At 44.3% G+C, this 16,961-nt stretch overlaps 1 protein-coding gene across 2 annotated transcripts in view; it reads left to right on the top strand.

The window, feature by feature from the left end:
* The first annotated feature begins 2,163 nt into the window (after positions 1 to 2,163).
* igf2bp2a (insulin-like growth factor 2 mRNA binding protein 2a) overlaps positions 2,164 to 16,961 on the top strand; it is a 47,264-nt gene continuing 32,466 nt past the window's right edge. For both annotated transcript variants that reach the window (XM_068703483.1, XM_068703473.1), the window contains exons 1-2: positions 2,164 to 2,668; positions 3,839 to 3,899. In XM_068703483.1, coding sequence (XP_068559584.1) covers positions 2,494 to 2,668; positions 3,839 to 3,899 — 236 coding nt within the window. In that variant the 5' untranslated portion in view covers positions 2,164 to 2,493. The remainder of the gene's footprint in view (positions 2,669 to 3,838; positions 3,900 to 16,961) is intronic.

The raw sequence follows: 16,961 nt of genomic DNA, 5'->3' as shown, positions 1-16,961 counted from the left end.
GAAATACAGGCAAGGAAAGAAATCTAACAAAGAAAGGTAACAGTGAAACTGACCGTTCTGTTCTTGTGTGCAATACTTGACTAAATCAAGTAAATAACTACTTTACACGTTCTATTGCACAACAAAAGAATGGACCTTTGAGACAGTCTAGATATTAATAGGAATGTGTAAACTGTTATTGGGCCATGTTTGATCCCACAGGGGGTACCATAGTACAACCAGACGTGTTAGGAAGATGTAAACTGTATTATTAATTCCACTAGTTTGCTATTATGCTGCTGTATGAATTGTTCTGTTATCCAATCCACACTCTTTTTAGCAGTTTTTATGAATGTAGCTGTGTGTGTTTTATCCATGATTTTATTCATGAACATTTATTTCCTATTGGTTTATTAGAATGGGAGGGATTTTTTTCTGTTAAGACAGTAAAAGGTGGTTACATCATTAACACAGGAAATGTAAAACAGAGGTACGATAGAGAGGAAAGTGAAAAGACACCAGTCACACAACTGACCGCACCTTTGAAACAGCATCAGCTCATTTCTTTCCCTCTGCTGCTTTAAGTCTAGACTACATGTGTGTTGTTTGTTTTGGTCAGCAGGTCGCTCGCTGTTACCGAATGTCACATCCCCTTCAGTCCTGCTTAATGTTCCTTTCTGAGTGGAAGTCATTTTAGGTGGTTGCAGTAGGAAAGGGGACATTTTCAATGCAATTTTATTTGCTTTGTGTTTATCCACTTAGAAAAGAAAAAGTAAAATGTAAATGCTATATAAATGGTTATGCAAAGGCAGGTAATGCCATAACTAGGTATTGTTTGATTTACAAATAAAAGAGTTTTAAAAAAAAAAATTAATATAGAAATTTGAAGTGCAGTAAAGAAAATGATCGTGTCATTTATTTGAACTGTGAATTAGTCTCAGCTGACAGCAGAGAGGCCTGCAACAACTGTGTCAGCATGTCATCGGGAAAGTAACTAAAGAGCTGTTTTGTAAATAGGCCACAGCTTGAACATTCCTCTGTTCACACACTGACGTAAACAAGGCAAGGAACGGTCACTCCTGCTGCTGGCACTTTCTCTACTACACTGGGGTGGCAGTAATGTTCCAGTCACATGTAGACACACTCAAGTGCTGTAGGCAAAAGGCTCCGCCCCTTGGTAACTGGTGTAGGTACACATTCATGCATGAGCACTGCAGTCTGCCCCCCCACCCCCACCCCATCGCCATGCAGCTCCACAGCCCTTCCCCTTACATTTCAGCTTTTGTTTTGAAATCCTCCTTCCTTACTTTGTAGCTTAGGTGCTATGTTGCTTTCCCCAAACACCCACATGCGCACACCTACATCACCAAAAAAAGACGCTATACCATGTTTGTAGCCTGGAGTATGAGCTCAGACTGGCTGAGTGACATTGCATAGAGGGAGCCTCCCCCATGCAAAGATAAAACCGAGGGCCAGGAATCCCCTCATGTCTCCTTATCGGCATCTAAAATAAATATTTGCTAAGTTTTACACTTTGCAATTGGATTCATTATCACCATTCACGGGCTAAACGCAAAGCGAAAGTGGCATCACCTTTAATAACATTGTGTAAAGACGCGGGTCGGAGGCCCTAATCCGTGGCCCCTGATAAGGATGCAAAACAATATTGTTTATTTCATTGTTATTTCTACACGAGGACAGAATGTACAATACTGGCTGTTTCAAAGTTTCACTTTCTGTATTGTTTAAAAAAAGATAGCCTTAATTGTCTGTTTTTCTTTTGAACAGTTTTATAAATGTAGCAAAATCCTAGAATCATAAATATGTTCACAGATGTTTTTATTATAGGATAATATTTCGTGCAGTCATCCATGGCGGGGTTTGGACCCCCTGCGTCCATAGCTCCATAAATCCATATTTCTGTGTCTCTCATAAATAAATAAAAGGCAAACTGTGGACATCACTGACATTGTAAGTATAGTGACAACGACTTGATTTCCCACACGGTAGCCTTTTTTTCACTCCCCCTGCCTGGAGGGACCCAAGGCACGGCCCTTATTATGATTTGATGAAATAACCTCTCTGCCTCCTTTAAGCCCATCCCTTCGCTGAATGTACCCAGTGATCATCATGCCACTTTCATACCCCAATGTAGACTCCTTTCTACGCTGGAGAACTGGGAGCGATCCCACATGCACCTCCAAACATTTTTTCTTGTGATTTTTTAAGGGAGATTTTATTTAGAGGCGGTGCTTGTTGGCTCCAGAGTAGCGTCGTAACGACACTTTTTTCCCCCCAGTCCCTGTTAAAAGAGTTAGACCGGGGCCAGAGTTGGTGCTGGGGGGTCGCCTATAGTTTAGTAATTTCCTGGGGGGTAATTGCTGCGTTGTTTTTTTTTAATCCCGTCAGATTTTCTATTTTATTTCTATTTTTTTATTTTTCTACTTCTCTTAAATATCGCCACCCTCTCACTCTCAAGATCTGATACCCCTTCGAGATTTTTCCTCTCAGATCATGAACAAACTATATGTTGGCAATTTAAGTCTCTCGGTTACTGTCGAGGACTTGAAGGAGCTCTTTGGGGAGAGGAATCTGGCAGTGGCCGACCAGGTCCTAATGAAATCCGGCTATGCTTTTGTGGACTTCCCCGACCAGAACTCGGCCATAAAGGCTATAGAGACTCTTTCTGGTAAGTGTAGATTTGATAAGTGATGCTGCTGGTGACAGGGGAAAGAAATTCACAGCGAGTCAAACTGCAAGATCAGGTTAAAAAACACCATGGCTTAGGGTGTCCAAAATGCGAAATAGTAATCATATGTTGTGTTAATATGTTCTTGTTGTTGCTCGGGACAGTGTTTGCGATCACATCCGTGTGCCATCAGAGTTTAGATGAACGCTCAGCCATGCACGCTTCAACAAAAAAAATGGATCATTTATCGATCACAGGACACACTTGGGGCTTTAGTGCCAGTTTGCCTAAAGAAAACACGAGCCGTCGTAACGCTATAAACGCGCACAATAATCTATATTTTGGAGATTCCGATGGTCTAGTGCGCTACTTTGCAATCACCCGCTGGAATGTATGGGATGGTCTGATGGTTCGGGTAGGCATAATTATTTTTCACTTATTTTTTATCTTGATTTTATTGAAGAGAGCAGAGCGAAGCGACCGCGGAAAACTTGTCAGATCCATGTTCCTCTGATGTCTGGCTATGTTTTTACGAGGTGTCTTGGAGGTGGGTCATGGGGGTCCGGAGGAAAGAGCTAATAAACAGGTAGCTGAGGGGGGACGAGGTGAGACGCTAATTCCGTGCTGCGCCAGGCCACTCATAATAACGAAAACCCGTGTTCAAGCTTTCGCCGAAGAGCGCTTCAAATTCACCCCCGGCTGGGTCAACACGGAGAATTAAGAAGCACCTACCTAGAATAGAAAGAGTAGGCTACAAGTCACTCTCCTTTCAAACCATCTCTTCTTTGATGTTGCATTTTTTTTTTTTTACTGAGAGCAGAAACAAATACCCCTCATTGCACTGTGAGGGTTGTGGGAGTGGAAAGCATGGCTGCCCATTCTCTCTCCCCCCCACCCCCCCCATCCACTATATAAGCTTATCATGCTTCATTTTGGCGCCGATTCCCGTCAATTGTGACGCTCGAAATGTCCCACAGTGGTTGTTTTAACACAAACATACCCAGTTTATCAGCCACCGTGCGCACACTGTACTTTTTTTTTGTAGCTGTTTGAATGGGGACGCACCTACTTGGTGAAGTGATTCAAAGTGTTGCTGTGTAGGCCTACCAGCATGCATTGTTGGTTTCATGGCACACAGCTAATGTTACACTGTCATTTTCGTCCCTACAGGTAAAGTTGAATTACACGGAAAGGTGATAGAGGTAGACTACTCTGTTCCCAAAAAACTAAGGTAGGCCTTCAATCTCTCTCTCTCTCTCTCTCTCTCTCTCACACACACACACACACACACACACACACACACACACACACACACTCGCGCATTCACACATTGTGTCATACGCCTATACTGTGCCCCATGGCAGACTGTGTGACCTGTAGGCTTCCGCTGTGAAATATAGCGCGCAGATTTCCCCTCTTCTCTCGGTTTCTATGTTTGTGGTTTTTTACCCAGGCTGTTGTTTTATTCCCTGGCGATGTAAATGTAATTTACACAGCGATTGAACAAAAGAGAAAGACGGTGACAAAGAAACAATTTAGTCCCAACATCCGCAGAACACACGGTGGCTGCTGCCATATCGCGTGATCTGCAGAAAGGCCTTCCCACTGTAACACGCACGCACTTACGCACACACACAGACACACTGCATACATGTAATAATCACATGCTAATTGTATCTCTCATATATACTGTAATCAGACTGTCATGGCTGCTGCATATATATATATATATATATATATATATATATATATATATATATATATATATATATATATATATATATATATATATATTGGTTTCCCTGTATGTAAGCGATAAAGTTCGGTTTCATTATTGACTGCAACGCTGCAATGCACGATGAGTTGCATACCAATCAGCTGAGGCTCCTCTATGGTTGCTATATGCACGCTCGTGTATGTATGTGAGAAACACAGCTTGTGTGTGCGCGTGCAAGGAAAGCGCGAGTTGAAGGTTTGTGAGCAAATCTGTAGGTCAACACTGAACTCCACGCCATCACTGTAATATGTTGTGCTGTTGTGTCAGCTTGCCCACACAGTGTACAAACAAAAGAAATCCACGAGCTTTTAATTGCATGGAAATAATAATTACCCCCCCCCCCCTCCTCCTCCCTGGGCATAATGCGTAATAAACGCCTTTAGTTTGTGGTAGACTGTGCAGCCTACACACTCAACGCGTATAGGTCCACCCTTTTTCAAAACAATGCCTTTGGCTTTAAGGAAAGACTACATTGCGTGACAGAAAGGTAAATATTCAAGCCCCTTGTGGAGGAACACGTGACCCATACTTCATGCGCTAGCAGCACCGTTCCTCCCCCTTTCCTGCGTTACAGCTTTCGCCTTGTTTTTGCTGTGCTAAAGAACAATCTGTACGTTTGAGACGTTAAATGATCGAGCTGATGTGCTGTATTCTCGTTTTTGTAAGCTGCGAGGCGCAACACGGTATAGAAGCTCGCGCCACTCCCCACAGTGAGTGAGCACGTAGGCCATGGCAATGTTGGAGAGCCTCATAATGGCTGCCATGATGGCCCCTGCACGCTGCGCAGCTACAGGCGGAATCAGAAGGAGCAAATGTCCATACATGTGCCTGTATATGTCCGCGTGGAGCCGCTGAAAGCGTGTGCACGATCTGAACAGGCCCCCTTTTTCTTCGCCATATCTGTGAGGTCGACATGAGTGCAGCGTTTAACAAGTACAGGTGTTCATTTTGAATCCGTGGAAAGTGGGCGAAATCACGTGGCGGTGAAACTCCATGTTGTGATTATGCTTTCCACGGTGATAATTGAATTTCATGTTAAAGCCTCCCTACAGTTTTCCAGTCATTGCTATACATTATTAGAGCATTTGTTTATTATTGCAGAAATATTAAAAAAAGAAACTTTTTTTTTGCTCCTGCAGAAAATACAACATTTACTAATTTTGTAATTTATAGAGCTATCTGATGCACATTTTCAATCTCAGAGATATAATTTGAATCCATTGGTTGTCTCAGGTATTTTGAGAAATAACTTTTATATTTAATAATACAGGTTTAGAATACTTTGTAGCTGTATTTATTTGATTTAGATAATAAAATAATTACAAGTATTGTTAGGATTTGATTTTAAAATGATGAATGGTTTCTATATACAGAGCTTGAGGAGTGAACCAATCACCAGTTTTTGTTTTGTTATTTAGGAAGCAGCTTGTGAGTTCATCTTCAGGCCTGCTGGTTATGGTTTTGTGAGACTGTTGTAGTTTCAGCTGCTGTTTGCTGTGATTACAGTTTATTTATACATCTGTTTTGTGTTTTGTTGTGTAATGTTTGCTATTAGGCATAAGGGGATTAACCATTAAATTATGTATATTTTTAAAGACAAAACTTGTGATTGTTTTTTATACTTTCGCTGTAATAGTGTTTCGTTTTTGAATGGGTTTATTAAAAGATTGGGCCTTTTTAAATGCAGCTTTGAATTGTTGAAGTTTTGATGTCCTATATATATTTCATATGTTATTTCACTTAGATACAATTTATATTTTGATATTCCAAATTGGTTTAAAAGTGTCAGCTTTCACATTATTTTAATATAAGTAATTTAAGCAGAAGTAAAATAGCTTTTTGATTTTTATTAGTTATAACAGAATAATTGGTTGTACTTTTTCAGTAGTATTTCAAATAGATATTTTTAAATTATCAGGGTTATTTTTACTAAAATTATTGTTTTGATCGTTTGTCAAATCGTTTGATTTGTTATAATAATGTAGGCTACTTAATGTTAAATTAATTGTATTTCAGTGCTGAGACAACTGTTATTCAAAATGAATCAATTATTTTTAGTTTATTATTAGTGAGTTAATTCTTTCTATACATGTTATTTAATTGTTTTATTCACCTGAGTTAGAAATAAGAACTGTTAAATAAGTTGATGTTGAAATAACCAATGCAATGAAACTCTTGAAACATTAGAGAAAATAAGTAGCCTCATGTAGAATTCAGATTATGTAGATAATAGATGTAGATTATGAATACTTCTTACATTTATATCGTCTATGTTTGATTGGAAGAATTACTCTTAGTTTGATAAGATAATTAAATTTGTTTGCTCAAACCTAAAAATCTTTTTGCTCAAGTTTTCTTTTGAATGATGGCTTATTTTTACATTAGAATTTTTCTCACCCTTGTCAAGCTTCCTTGTTAAACAAAGCATGTGGCTGAATCTCTGCCACACCAGGAAACAGAGTGTGACTTGGTGTTTATTGATACTGGTGCTACATAAACGATACGCGGTGTTGTTTGACTATCAAATAGACGAGGTGCTGAAGGTGTGGACAAAGCGACTAACGTGATCCCTCTCCCAGAGCCTGATCAATGAGTAATGTCAGGCATGTGCAGACAGCCTTGTTGTTGTGGGGTTAACACATTTAAAGCTTCCTGAAAAGTATACAAGTTTGTTTACTTGCTTGTTTAGCCCGTGATAGTAACAAAACCAGAGCTTTCGCCTTCTAATTATCATCTTTGACTTAACATGTGTTCAAATAAACAGGTGATGAATTTCAGATTGAGTGCTAGCGCGTGTGTTACTCTCCATTAGGCTGCATCCCAATAAATGCAGGTTGAATTATTTGTGTTCTTCATATAAATCCAAGTTTGCTGCCTAATGTTGTTTGAGGAAGATAAATTGATTGCAAGACCCCTTTTCTCGCAAAAGGAGACAAAACCAAGACATGGGTGTAAACATCTGCAATGCACCACAGTGGGGCACATGCACATGTGTGAGCTGGGTCGTCAGTCCACACTGGGTCAAAACAGCGAAATATGATAGCCATCAGTTGATCCACTCTGAATCCATTAATACTCCCCAGTTGATCCTGGGTGTAGGGGAAGCTCTCCAATTCAGACTCTGGTTTTGTCCGGAGCGATGGCAGGAGGCGCTGCACTGCTCCCCTCTAAAGCCACATCCGCTGCATCCCCCTCCTAACTCCTCACGCCTCCCCTCACCTGTCTGCGAGGAGGGAATCGCGCAAAGCAATCCGTTTTCGCAGAGTGAGGGGAGCACATCCACGAGTTGTCTCTTCACCAGGATTTTATGCCTCAAAAAGCATGTCAGTGTCTCCCCGACTTACGGTTCGTCTGTCTCCTTAAGAGTGAAGCAGACTTCCTGTTGCAGAACAAATTGTCTTTGACTGAGCCCTTATTGTGTTAAATAATGCTCATGAAGTGTGAAGAAAAAAAAGCCAAGTGAGAAAGTTCTCCGTGGACACTTCTAGAAATAATGATCTACTTGTCAGGTATTGGCTTTTATTTTAAGTTTGTTCAAGCTACTGAATTTTAATTTGAGCCCTTCCCCTAGATTTGTATAGCAATTATTAACTTTATTCGTGAAAGTGGAGTATATTTTTCTCCTGCATTAGCTTAGGGATAGCTTAAGGGAGCGGTGAGATAAGATGTGAGAGTGTAAATGTATTGTGTGTCTGTCAGACCTGTGGGATCGCTGTTTCAGCTCCGCAAGAGTTAGAATCTCCTTCTTCAAACAGACGCTTGCATGTGCATCACAGCAGCAACTGTAGGGACAATTTTTAAAATTGTTCTCAGCTGTCATTCATATTCCCCTGCAACCTGTTGCACGAGTACTATCTCACTGCAGAATTACACTCATTACAACCAGGAGCAAAGTAATCAGCGAGGGGACTCTCATGAGCAGCGGCGAGGAGCTGTGGAAGGTGTGGCTGAGATGAGAAGGATTTCTCCGGCTGACCGTCCCAAGTCTCGCATTTTTCTGTTAATACTAAATCACGAGATGGAGGGGATGCGTCCTCTGCCTGTTTTTATTTGTGACCTGACCATTACGCATTACCTGTCAGTATTGAATTAGGAGAGTAAAGAAGGAACTTAAGAGCTAAAATAAATGCTCATTGATTAAAGATGAGAGGTGTCACAACTTCAGCCAGGCTTTAGTTTTTCATTTGTCTCCTGTTTTGCCACACTAACTCTCATGTCATTTCAGAATCTGCCACTCCCTCCTGCTCTGCACTAATTGCTGATTTCATTTCACCTGGCCTGCCCCACCTCCATACTCACCTGCTCCTCATCAGCAATCAGCCCCTCAGTGTATATGTACCGGTCCATTTCCCTCAGTTCTTTGCCAGATTGTCTAGTGTGTTTCCCTTGCTATCCAGCAACCTGTCATTCTGATTCTGATCCTGATTGTTCGTGTATTGACCTGCCTTTTTGGACTTTGGACCTTCTCTTTTGCCTGCTCCCACTGGATTTGTTTGCCATGCGGGTTACTACCTGGTTTGACATCTGCTGGTTATTAAACCCAGTTTCTACACCTGAACTGTTTTCTGTGTCGTGCTATTGGGTTCTTGTCTGTCGTTTTGTGAAACGTGACAGTACAATCTGGCCAAAAATGAACCCAGCCGACATTGAGAAAATAAGGCAGGAAATGGCAGCACAAGCTGCTGCCCTACACCATCATGAGAAGCAATTCACCGCTATGGTGACGGCTCTCCAGGAGACTTCTGCATGCCACAACCAACATTTGGAGGCTCTGAGCAATCAGCTTCAGCAGCTCATACAGCCCAGACAAACGCCAGCGGTTTCACCACCCACCAGTCCTTCTGTTCCCACTGTTCCGGGTCCAGAACCCCGCTTAAGTGCTTTGGAGCGCTTTTCTGGAGCTCCAGGTACCTGCTGCTCTTTTCTGACTTTGTGCAAATTGACTTTTGAACTTCAGCCTCTCACATGTCCCACTGAGAGGTCAAGAGTGGCTTTCATGATCACCCAGCTTACTGGGCGGGCTCGGGACTGGGGCACCGCTGAGTGGGAGAAGCAGTCGACTTTCTGTTCTTCTGTGACTGCCTTCTCTGAGGGTCTTCGGAAGGTGTTTGATCATGCTACACCTGGTCGAGAGGTTGCTCATGGACTGTTAAACCTGGTTCAGGGGAACCGGAGAGTGACTGATTATTCCATTGAGTTCCGGACACTTGCTGCGGAGAGTGACTGGAACGCTTCCTCCCTGACTGACGCTTTTTACAACGGCCTTTCTGATGGCATCAAGGATGAGCTGGCGGCTCGGGATCCTCCGACTGATTTGGACACGCTCGTCGCCACGGCCATCCGCATCGACGGGCGTCTCCAAGAAAGGAGACGAGAGAGAGCGCTGATCAGTACTCCCCGGAGCCTTCCACGTCCTCCATCGTCACCTCCCACTTCAATGTTTTCTCCTCCCGCCGGTGCCTCTGGAGACCCGGTTGAACCCATGCAACTTGGCCGGACCAGGCTGTCAGCTGCTGAACGACAGCGGCGCCAAAGGGAGAACTGCTGCGTGTACTGTGGGCAGGGAGGTCATTATGTGTCTTCCTGTCCAGTAAAAGACAGGGTTCACCAGGAATCCAGAGGGCGCTGGTGAGCCATATCATGAACTCTGAAATGCCCTCTCGTCCACTACTTCACGCCCAGCTCAACTGTAACGGACAATCGCACGCTGTCTCTGTCCTCATTGACTCCGGGGCTGATGCCAACCTTCTGGATCGTGGTCTTGCCATGCAACTGGGTATTAACCAGGAACCCTTGGTCGAGCCTATCAAGGCTACTGCTCTGGATGGGCGCCTCCTCTGCACAGTAACCCACCGCACTGTTCCTCTTCATCTGGGCATATCGGGTAACCACACTGAATCACTTACCTTTCACCTGATAAATACTCCTCAGCACCCAATCATCCTGGGGTTTCCTTGGTTAATAAAACATAATCCACATATTGACTGGGGGACTGGTTCCATTCTACAATGGAGTGAACATTGTCATGCGGTCTGTCTGAAATCTGCTTTGCTACCTGCCTTCAACACCTCTTCCTCTAATGAGCTCCCAGATCTCTCAGGTGTCCCATCCGAGTACTATGACTTAAGGGAGGTGTTCAACAAAGTACGGGCCACATCGCTTCCCCCACACCGCCCGTACGATTGTGCCATTGACCTCATCACCGCCAAGGGGGAGACTCTTTTCTCTGTCAGCCCCTGAAACCAAGGCCATGGACGACTACATTAACAACTCACTGGCAGCAGGCATCATCCGTCCCTCTTCATCCCCTGCTGGAGCCGGATTTTTCTTTGTGGATAAGAAGGACAAATCCCTCCGACCCTGCATCGATTACCGTGGTCTGAATGATGTTACCATTAAAAACCGGTACCCCCTCCCACTCATCTCTTCTGCATTTGAACTGTTGCAAGGGTCTTCTGTGTTTACCAAGCTTGATCTCAGGAATGCCTATCACCTTGTTCGCATCTGGGAGGGGGATGAGTGGAAGACGGCGTTCAACACCCCTAGAGGCCACTATGAGTACCTGGTTATGCCTTTCGGACTCACTAATGCTCCTGCAATATTCCAAGCCTTAGTGAACGATGTGCTCCGGGATTTTCTCAATGTGTTTGTGTTTGTATATCTTGACGATATCCTCATCTTCTCAAAGACTGAACGGGAACATGTGCAGCATGTCCGCAGTGTTCTCCAGAGACTCCTAGAGAACCAGCTGTTCGTGAAAGTGGAGAAGTCTGAGTTCCATGCCACTGAGGTGTCGTTCCTGGGATACATCATTTCAGTCGGACGTATTCATATGGATCCCACCAAGGTTAAAGCAGTGGCGGATTGGCCGGTTCCCACCACTCGGAAGAAGCTTCAACAGTTCCTTGGGTTGGCCAATTTCTATCGTAGGTTTATCCGCAACTATAGTTCTGTGGCAGCTCCCCTGACAGCCCTCACCTCCCAGAAGATAGCCTTCCAATGGTCCTCTGCTGCAGAAAGGAGGTTCAAGGAGTTAAAATCACTGTTCTCTTCTGCTCCCATTCTCATCTTTCCAGATCCTGAACACCAGTTTGTTGTGGAAGTGGATGCGTCAGACTCCGGGGTGGGGGCAGTCCTGTCTCAGCGGTCAGCTGAGGACCAAAAGTTACACCCATGTGCTTTTTTTCTCCCGCAAGTTGTCCCCAGCAGAAAGGAATTACGACGTCGGAAACCGGGAGTTACTGGTTGTCAAACTGGCTCTCGAGGAGTGGAGGCACTGGTTGGAGGGGGCAAAGCATCCGTTTGTGGTGTGGACAGACCACAAAAACATGGAGTACATCCGGTCAGCCAAACGGTTGAACTCCCGTCAGGCCAGATGGGCATTATTCTTTAATCGTTTTGATTTTACCCTGTCTTATCGCCCAGGTACAAGGAACGTCAAACCAGATGCCCTGTCCCGTCAGTTCCAGTCAGACAACTGTCCCACACAGCCTGAGAGTATCCTCCCCACTAAGGTGGTCATCGGCGCAGTTACCTGGGACATTGTGGACAAGGTAAAACAGTCCCAGGCCGACCACCCGGCTCCCAGTGCCTGCCCTGATGATCGTCTGTATGTGCCTGTGAGTCTCCGCTCTCAGGTCCTCCAGTGGGGACATTCTTCTCGCCTTGCCTGTCACCCGGGGGTTAGGCGCACCCTAGCTCTGCTAAAGCAACGTTTCTGGTGGGCTTCCATTGAAGAGGACACCAAGGAGTTTATCGCCGCTTGCCAGATTTGTGCTCAGCACAAGACTGCTCGCCATGCCCCTTCTGGTCTTCTTCAGCCACTGCCTATTCCTCATCGTCCATGGTCCCATGTCTCACTTGACTTTGTCACCAGACTGCCTCCCTCAGAGGGTAACACCACCATTCTGACTATTGTGGACAGATTTTCTAAGTCTGCTCAGTTTGTTCCGTTGCCTAAATTACCATCTGCCAAAGAAACAGCTGAACTTATGTTACATCATGTTTTCCGTCTGCACGGCCTCCCCTGTGATATTGTCTCAGACCGGGGGCCACAGTTCACTTCTCGTTTCTGGACAGAGTTTTGCCAGCTGTTGGGGGGCCACGGTCAGCCTATCCTCTGGTTTCCATCCTCAATCCAACGGACAGACGGAACGGATGAACCAGGAAATGGAGACTGCCTTGCGTTGCATTGCATCCCAGACACCGACCTCCTGGTCCAAACAGCTTCTGTGGGTGGAGTATGCTCACAATACGCTTCCAAGCTCGGCAACAGGGCTTTCTCCTTTCCAGTGCTCTCGGGGATATCAACCTCCACTGTTCCCGGAGCAGGAGCGAGAGGCCAGGGTCCCATCTGTCCAGGCGTTCATCCAGCGCTGTCGGCGCACCTGGTGGCGGGCCCGTTCTGCTCTCCTGCGTTCGTCCAACCGGTACCAGAGAAATGCCAACCGCCGTCGGATCCCTGCACCCTGCTACACTCCTGGTCAGAAGGTTTGGCTGTCCACACATGACCTCCCACTCCGGGTAGAGTCTAGGAAGTTGGCCCCAAGGTTTGTGGGCCCGTTCTCCATCACTAAGGTCATCAACCCTGCTGCAGTCCGTCTCCGCCTTCCTCGCTCCATGAGAATTCATCCCACCTTTCATGTCTCCAAGATCAAACCCGTAAAGGAGAGCCAGCTCCAGACCCCCGCCACCCCCCCTGCTCATTGACGGGGGTCCTGCTTACTCTGTCCATCGTCTCATCAAGTCACGACCGCGGGGAAGGGGTTTTCAATACCTTGTCGATTGGGAGGGTTATGGCCCTGAGGAGCGCTCATGGGTTCCAGCTCGTAACATCTTGGACCCTGACCTCATCTCAGCTTTCCATAGGGACCATCCTGACCAGCTCGGTGGGACGTCAGGAGCCGTCCCTAGAAGGGGGGTTCTGTCACAACTTCAGCCAGGCTTTAGTTTTTCATTTGTCTGTCTCCTGTTTTGCCACACTAACTCATGTCATTTCAGAATCTGCCACTCCCTCCTGCTCTGTACTAATTGCTGATTTCATTTCACCTGGCCTGCCCCACCTCCATACTCACCTGCTCCTCATCAGCAATCAGCCCCTCAGTGTATATGTACCGGTCCCTTTCCCTCAGTTCTTTGCCAGATTGTCTAGTGCGTTTCCCTTGCTATCCAGCAACCTGTCATTCTGGTTCTGATCCTGATTGTTCGTGTATTGACCTACCTTTTTGGACTTTGGACCTTCCCTTTTGCCTGCTCCCACTGGATTTGTTTGCCACGCGGGTTTCTACCTGGTTTGACATCTGCTGGTTATTAAACCCGGTTTCTACACCTGAACTGTTTTCTGTGTCGTGCTATTGGGTTCTTGTCTGTCGTTTTGTGAAACCTGACAAGAGGCATCCAATGAGACAATTTTTCTTTGTTCTCATTGGCTTGTTGCAGTCAGCTTCTGTTATTGGAAAATAAAATATAAAGTTTCAAATTCTGCACTTGTTTTGGTCCATTTCAGTGGTGACTGTGATAACTTCGTACGTACCTGTCTGTGTGATAACCGTCCCGGTCTTCTAACAAACAGACCGACATTTGGTTTGAGCAGATGTTTGAGGATGCTGTTTGAGCTAAGCAAATTCAGTCTTCTCATTATTTATATATCAGGCCTATTGTTAATTGGTTTGTCATGTTTTTTTTTTTTTCTTCATTTATTTTATGTTTTTGGGAAACAGTGGAACGGTGAGGTGTGAGGAGTCCTTTAACATTTCCAAATCTTACAGCTGGATGCAGATGTGTTATAGTTCAGATCATTTTTGAAGCTGTCCATCAGTTTGTTTTTTTTCTCCTGGGCTGTAGAATGACCATACAGTTATTGAGAAAGCGAGCACACATTCTATTACTGCTCTGTAGAACTGCAACATTGCAACCTTTGACACATCACTTTTCTAAGCTGTCGTAGAAAGAATAGTTTTTGGCGAGCTTTCTTCTGGATGATGCTGAAGTTGTCTTCCCATTAGGTATGATCTGACCACTAGGTCGGTTGTATATCCATTATACATGAAAAGCTTAGCTTAGCATACAGACATGCTAGCTCTTTCTCCCTGTTTCTGGTCTTCCTGCTCAGATGAGTTAACCGAGTATACCACTCTCATATGTATTTAGCATGCAGATATGAGAGCGGTATTATCTTTTCATCTAACTCACGGCAAGAAAGGGAATTAGTGCAGCATAACTGTTGAGCTATTCCTGTAATGATTTTGATTCTTCTTGTCAAACATGTAAAGTACTTTTTAAATCGTGCTCTTGTTATTTTTTTAAATCTTAGATTAAATCTCCGTCTATTAGTCCACGTTTCTGAACAACCACCACCTGCGACCCTTATGTTTTTTAGAACCGGGCTGTGGCAGTTTAGTTTCAGCAGAAGTAGTTTTTAGCATTTGTCAAATTGTGATATGTCATAAAGCCTGTTTTACACAGCTGTGCTTGATCCTGGCCCAAGAGCTAAAATAAATGCTCATTGATTAAAGATGAGAGGCATGGAGCCTACTTGAATTGAACCACTGAGACCATTTTTTTTTCTTTGTTCTCATTGGCTTGTTGAAGTCAGCTTCTGTTATTAGAAAATAAAATATAAAGTTTCCAATTCTGCACTTGTTTTGGTCCATTTCAGTGCTGACTGTGATAACTTCGTACGTACCTGTCTGTGTGTGATAACCATCCCGGTCTTCTAACAAACAGGCCGACATTTGGTTTGAACAGATGTTTGAGGATGCTGTTTGAGCTAAGCAGGGTTTGATGAATTGCTGAAATCTTAAATGTGCGTCATGTGAATATTTAATGAATTATAAATAATGATTATGAGTGTCGCAGTTTGTACCCAAGTTCTCATTGGGGGAAGTAATTTGAAGATGTAACAGCTGTTCTGTCTCTTCTTCCTTTTCTATATCCTTCTGTTGCTCATTGTCTCTCTGTGTGTGTGTGTGTGTGTGTGTGTGTGTGTGTGTGTGTGTGTGTGTGTGTGTGTGTGTGTGTGTGTGTGTGTGTGTGTGTGTGTGTGTGTGTGTGTGTGTGTGTTCAACACTAAAGTAACAGAAAAAACTGTAATATCCAACCTGAATGCTAAATGCCGGATGTGAACTTTAGTGTTACTCACCTCTGTGTGCCAGTGCTCCCTGTGGGCACTCAAGGGTGTGGTTTCCATGGAAGGATGGGCAGCTGAGGCGCACAGCAGGTGGCATTTCTCACACAGCCAGACCCCGTCCTTGTCCCATATCAACACCATATAACCCTGCTGGAACATTATAGCTCTGATGGGTCTTGAGCAGGTGAAATGAATATGGCGAAACTCCCAACAGCCAATCAGAGTGAGCCACGGGCCGCAACGCTTACATGCAGCCAATCATGTGCAAGCAGGTTGAGTGGTATGGTTTGAGGCCCATAAAGAGGCTCCGTTACACTGGCTTAGAGCCTCAAGCAGGGAATGCTGTTGGCCTGAAGCTTCACCCAGGACCCTGCTTGACCTCATAGTTGTAATTAAACAAAGTAACTTGACATTTTTAGACACAGTATGAATTTGTTGGAAATAATCCCCTGTATTAACATCATATGCCAACAACAATATTTGTGATGATGTGTACAGTGAGATAACTTATTGTGTAGTTCCTCCTTAACTGCTTTAGCTTTGTTTGGCCCACCGGCAACATGCTTAAAGGGATTTGTTGCAAAGCAAAGCCTTATTCACAGAACTGTCACCTTTCTTATTCCACTAGAGTTTGCAGGCCTGACGTTTTTACTCCTTTTACAAACGTGCCCTCCTTTAAAACAATGCCTCAGTCTGGCTCCCCCATTGAAATCTTTTTAAACCTGCCCCTGGTTCCAGGAACATCTGTATATGGTGTAATCATGTAAAATAATATGCATGGATTGTTTTGTATACACCATTTCTCCCATGTAGAGGTGTTTTTTTTTTTTTTATTCATTATGTGAGCTCTCTGTGAAGCAGCAAATGTCAAAATAGATACGGCAGAAAGAGATACAGACATCTGACATTTACAGCACCTTGATTTTAGAGCAAAACTGCGGCATTGTTCTCGTGAATATGTGTGTCCTTGTGTGTTTACAGGTAGCACTGTATTCAGTTCCCCAACTGTTCCAGGTTAGGTTCTTTACGTTGCCATGGGAACCAGTTTTTGAGTGTTTTGGTTGGTTATAGGAGGAGAGCTCTAATGATGAAGGTTTTTAGAAATGAACCCAAAGTCCTCCAGTGTACAGAGAACACCATGCAAAAGTTGAGTTTACTGCATGCAACACCCTAAGATTCACCCAAGTGATCATTATACAATCTTTTGATATCACTGTCAGAATCCCATGATTACAGCTTCAATTTGTTATGAACTGCTTTCAGTTTTGGGACCCTGTAATTTTCACCCATTTCCTAAGAGAGTGGAAACTGCCTACCGGTTATAACGGCAGTTCAGCTGTGTGTTGGTGGCTCACGCTATAGCCTGGTAAGGTGCCTTAATAAAGCTG

Source organism: Cebidichthys violaceus, unplaced genomic scaffold (genome assembly GCF_023349555.1).
Source record: "Cebidichthys violaceus isolate CVI_PGR_0920_01 unplaced genomic scaffold, fCebVio1.0.p SCAF_11, whole genome shotgun sequence".
Classification (NCBI taxonomy): Eukaryota; Metazoa; Chordata; class Actinopteri; order Perciformes; family Stichaeidae; genus Cebidichthys; species Cebidichthys violaceus.
This window is presented reverse-complemented; position numbering and strand designations above follow the sequence as displayed.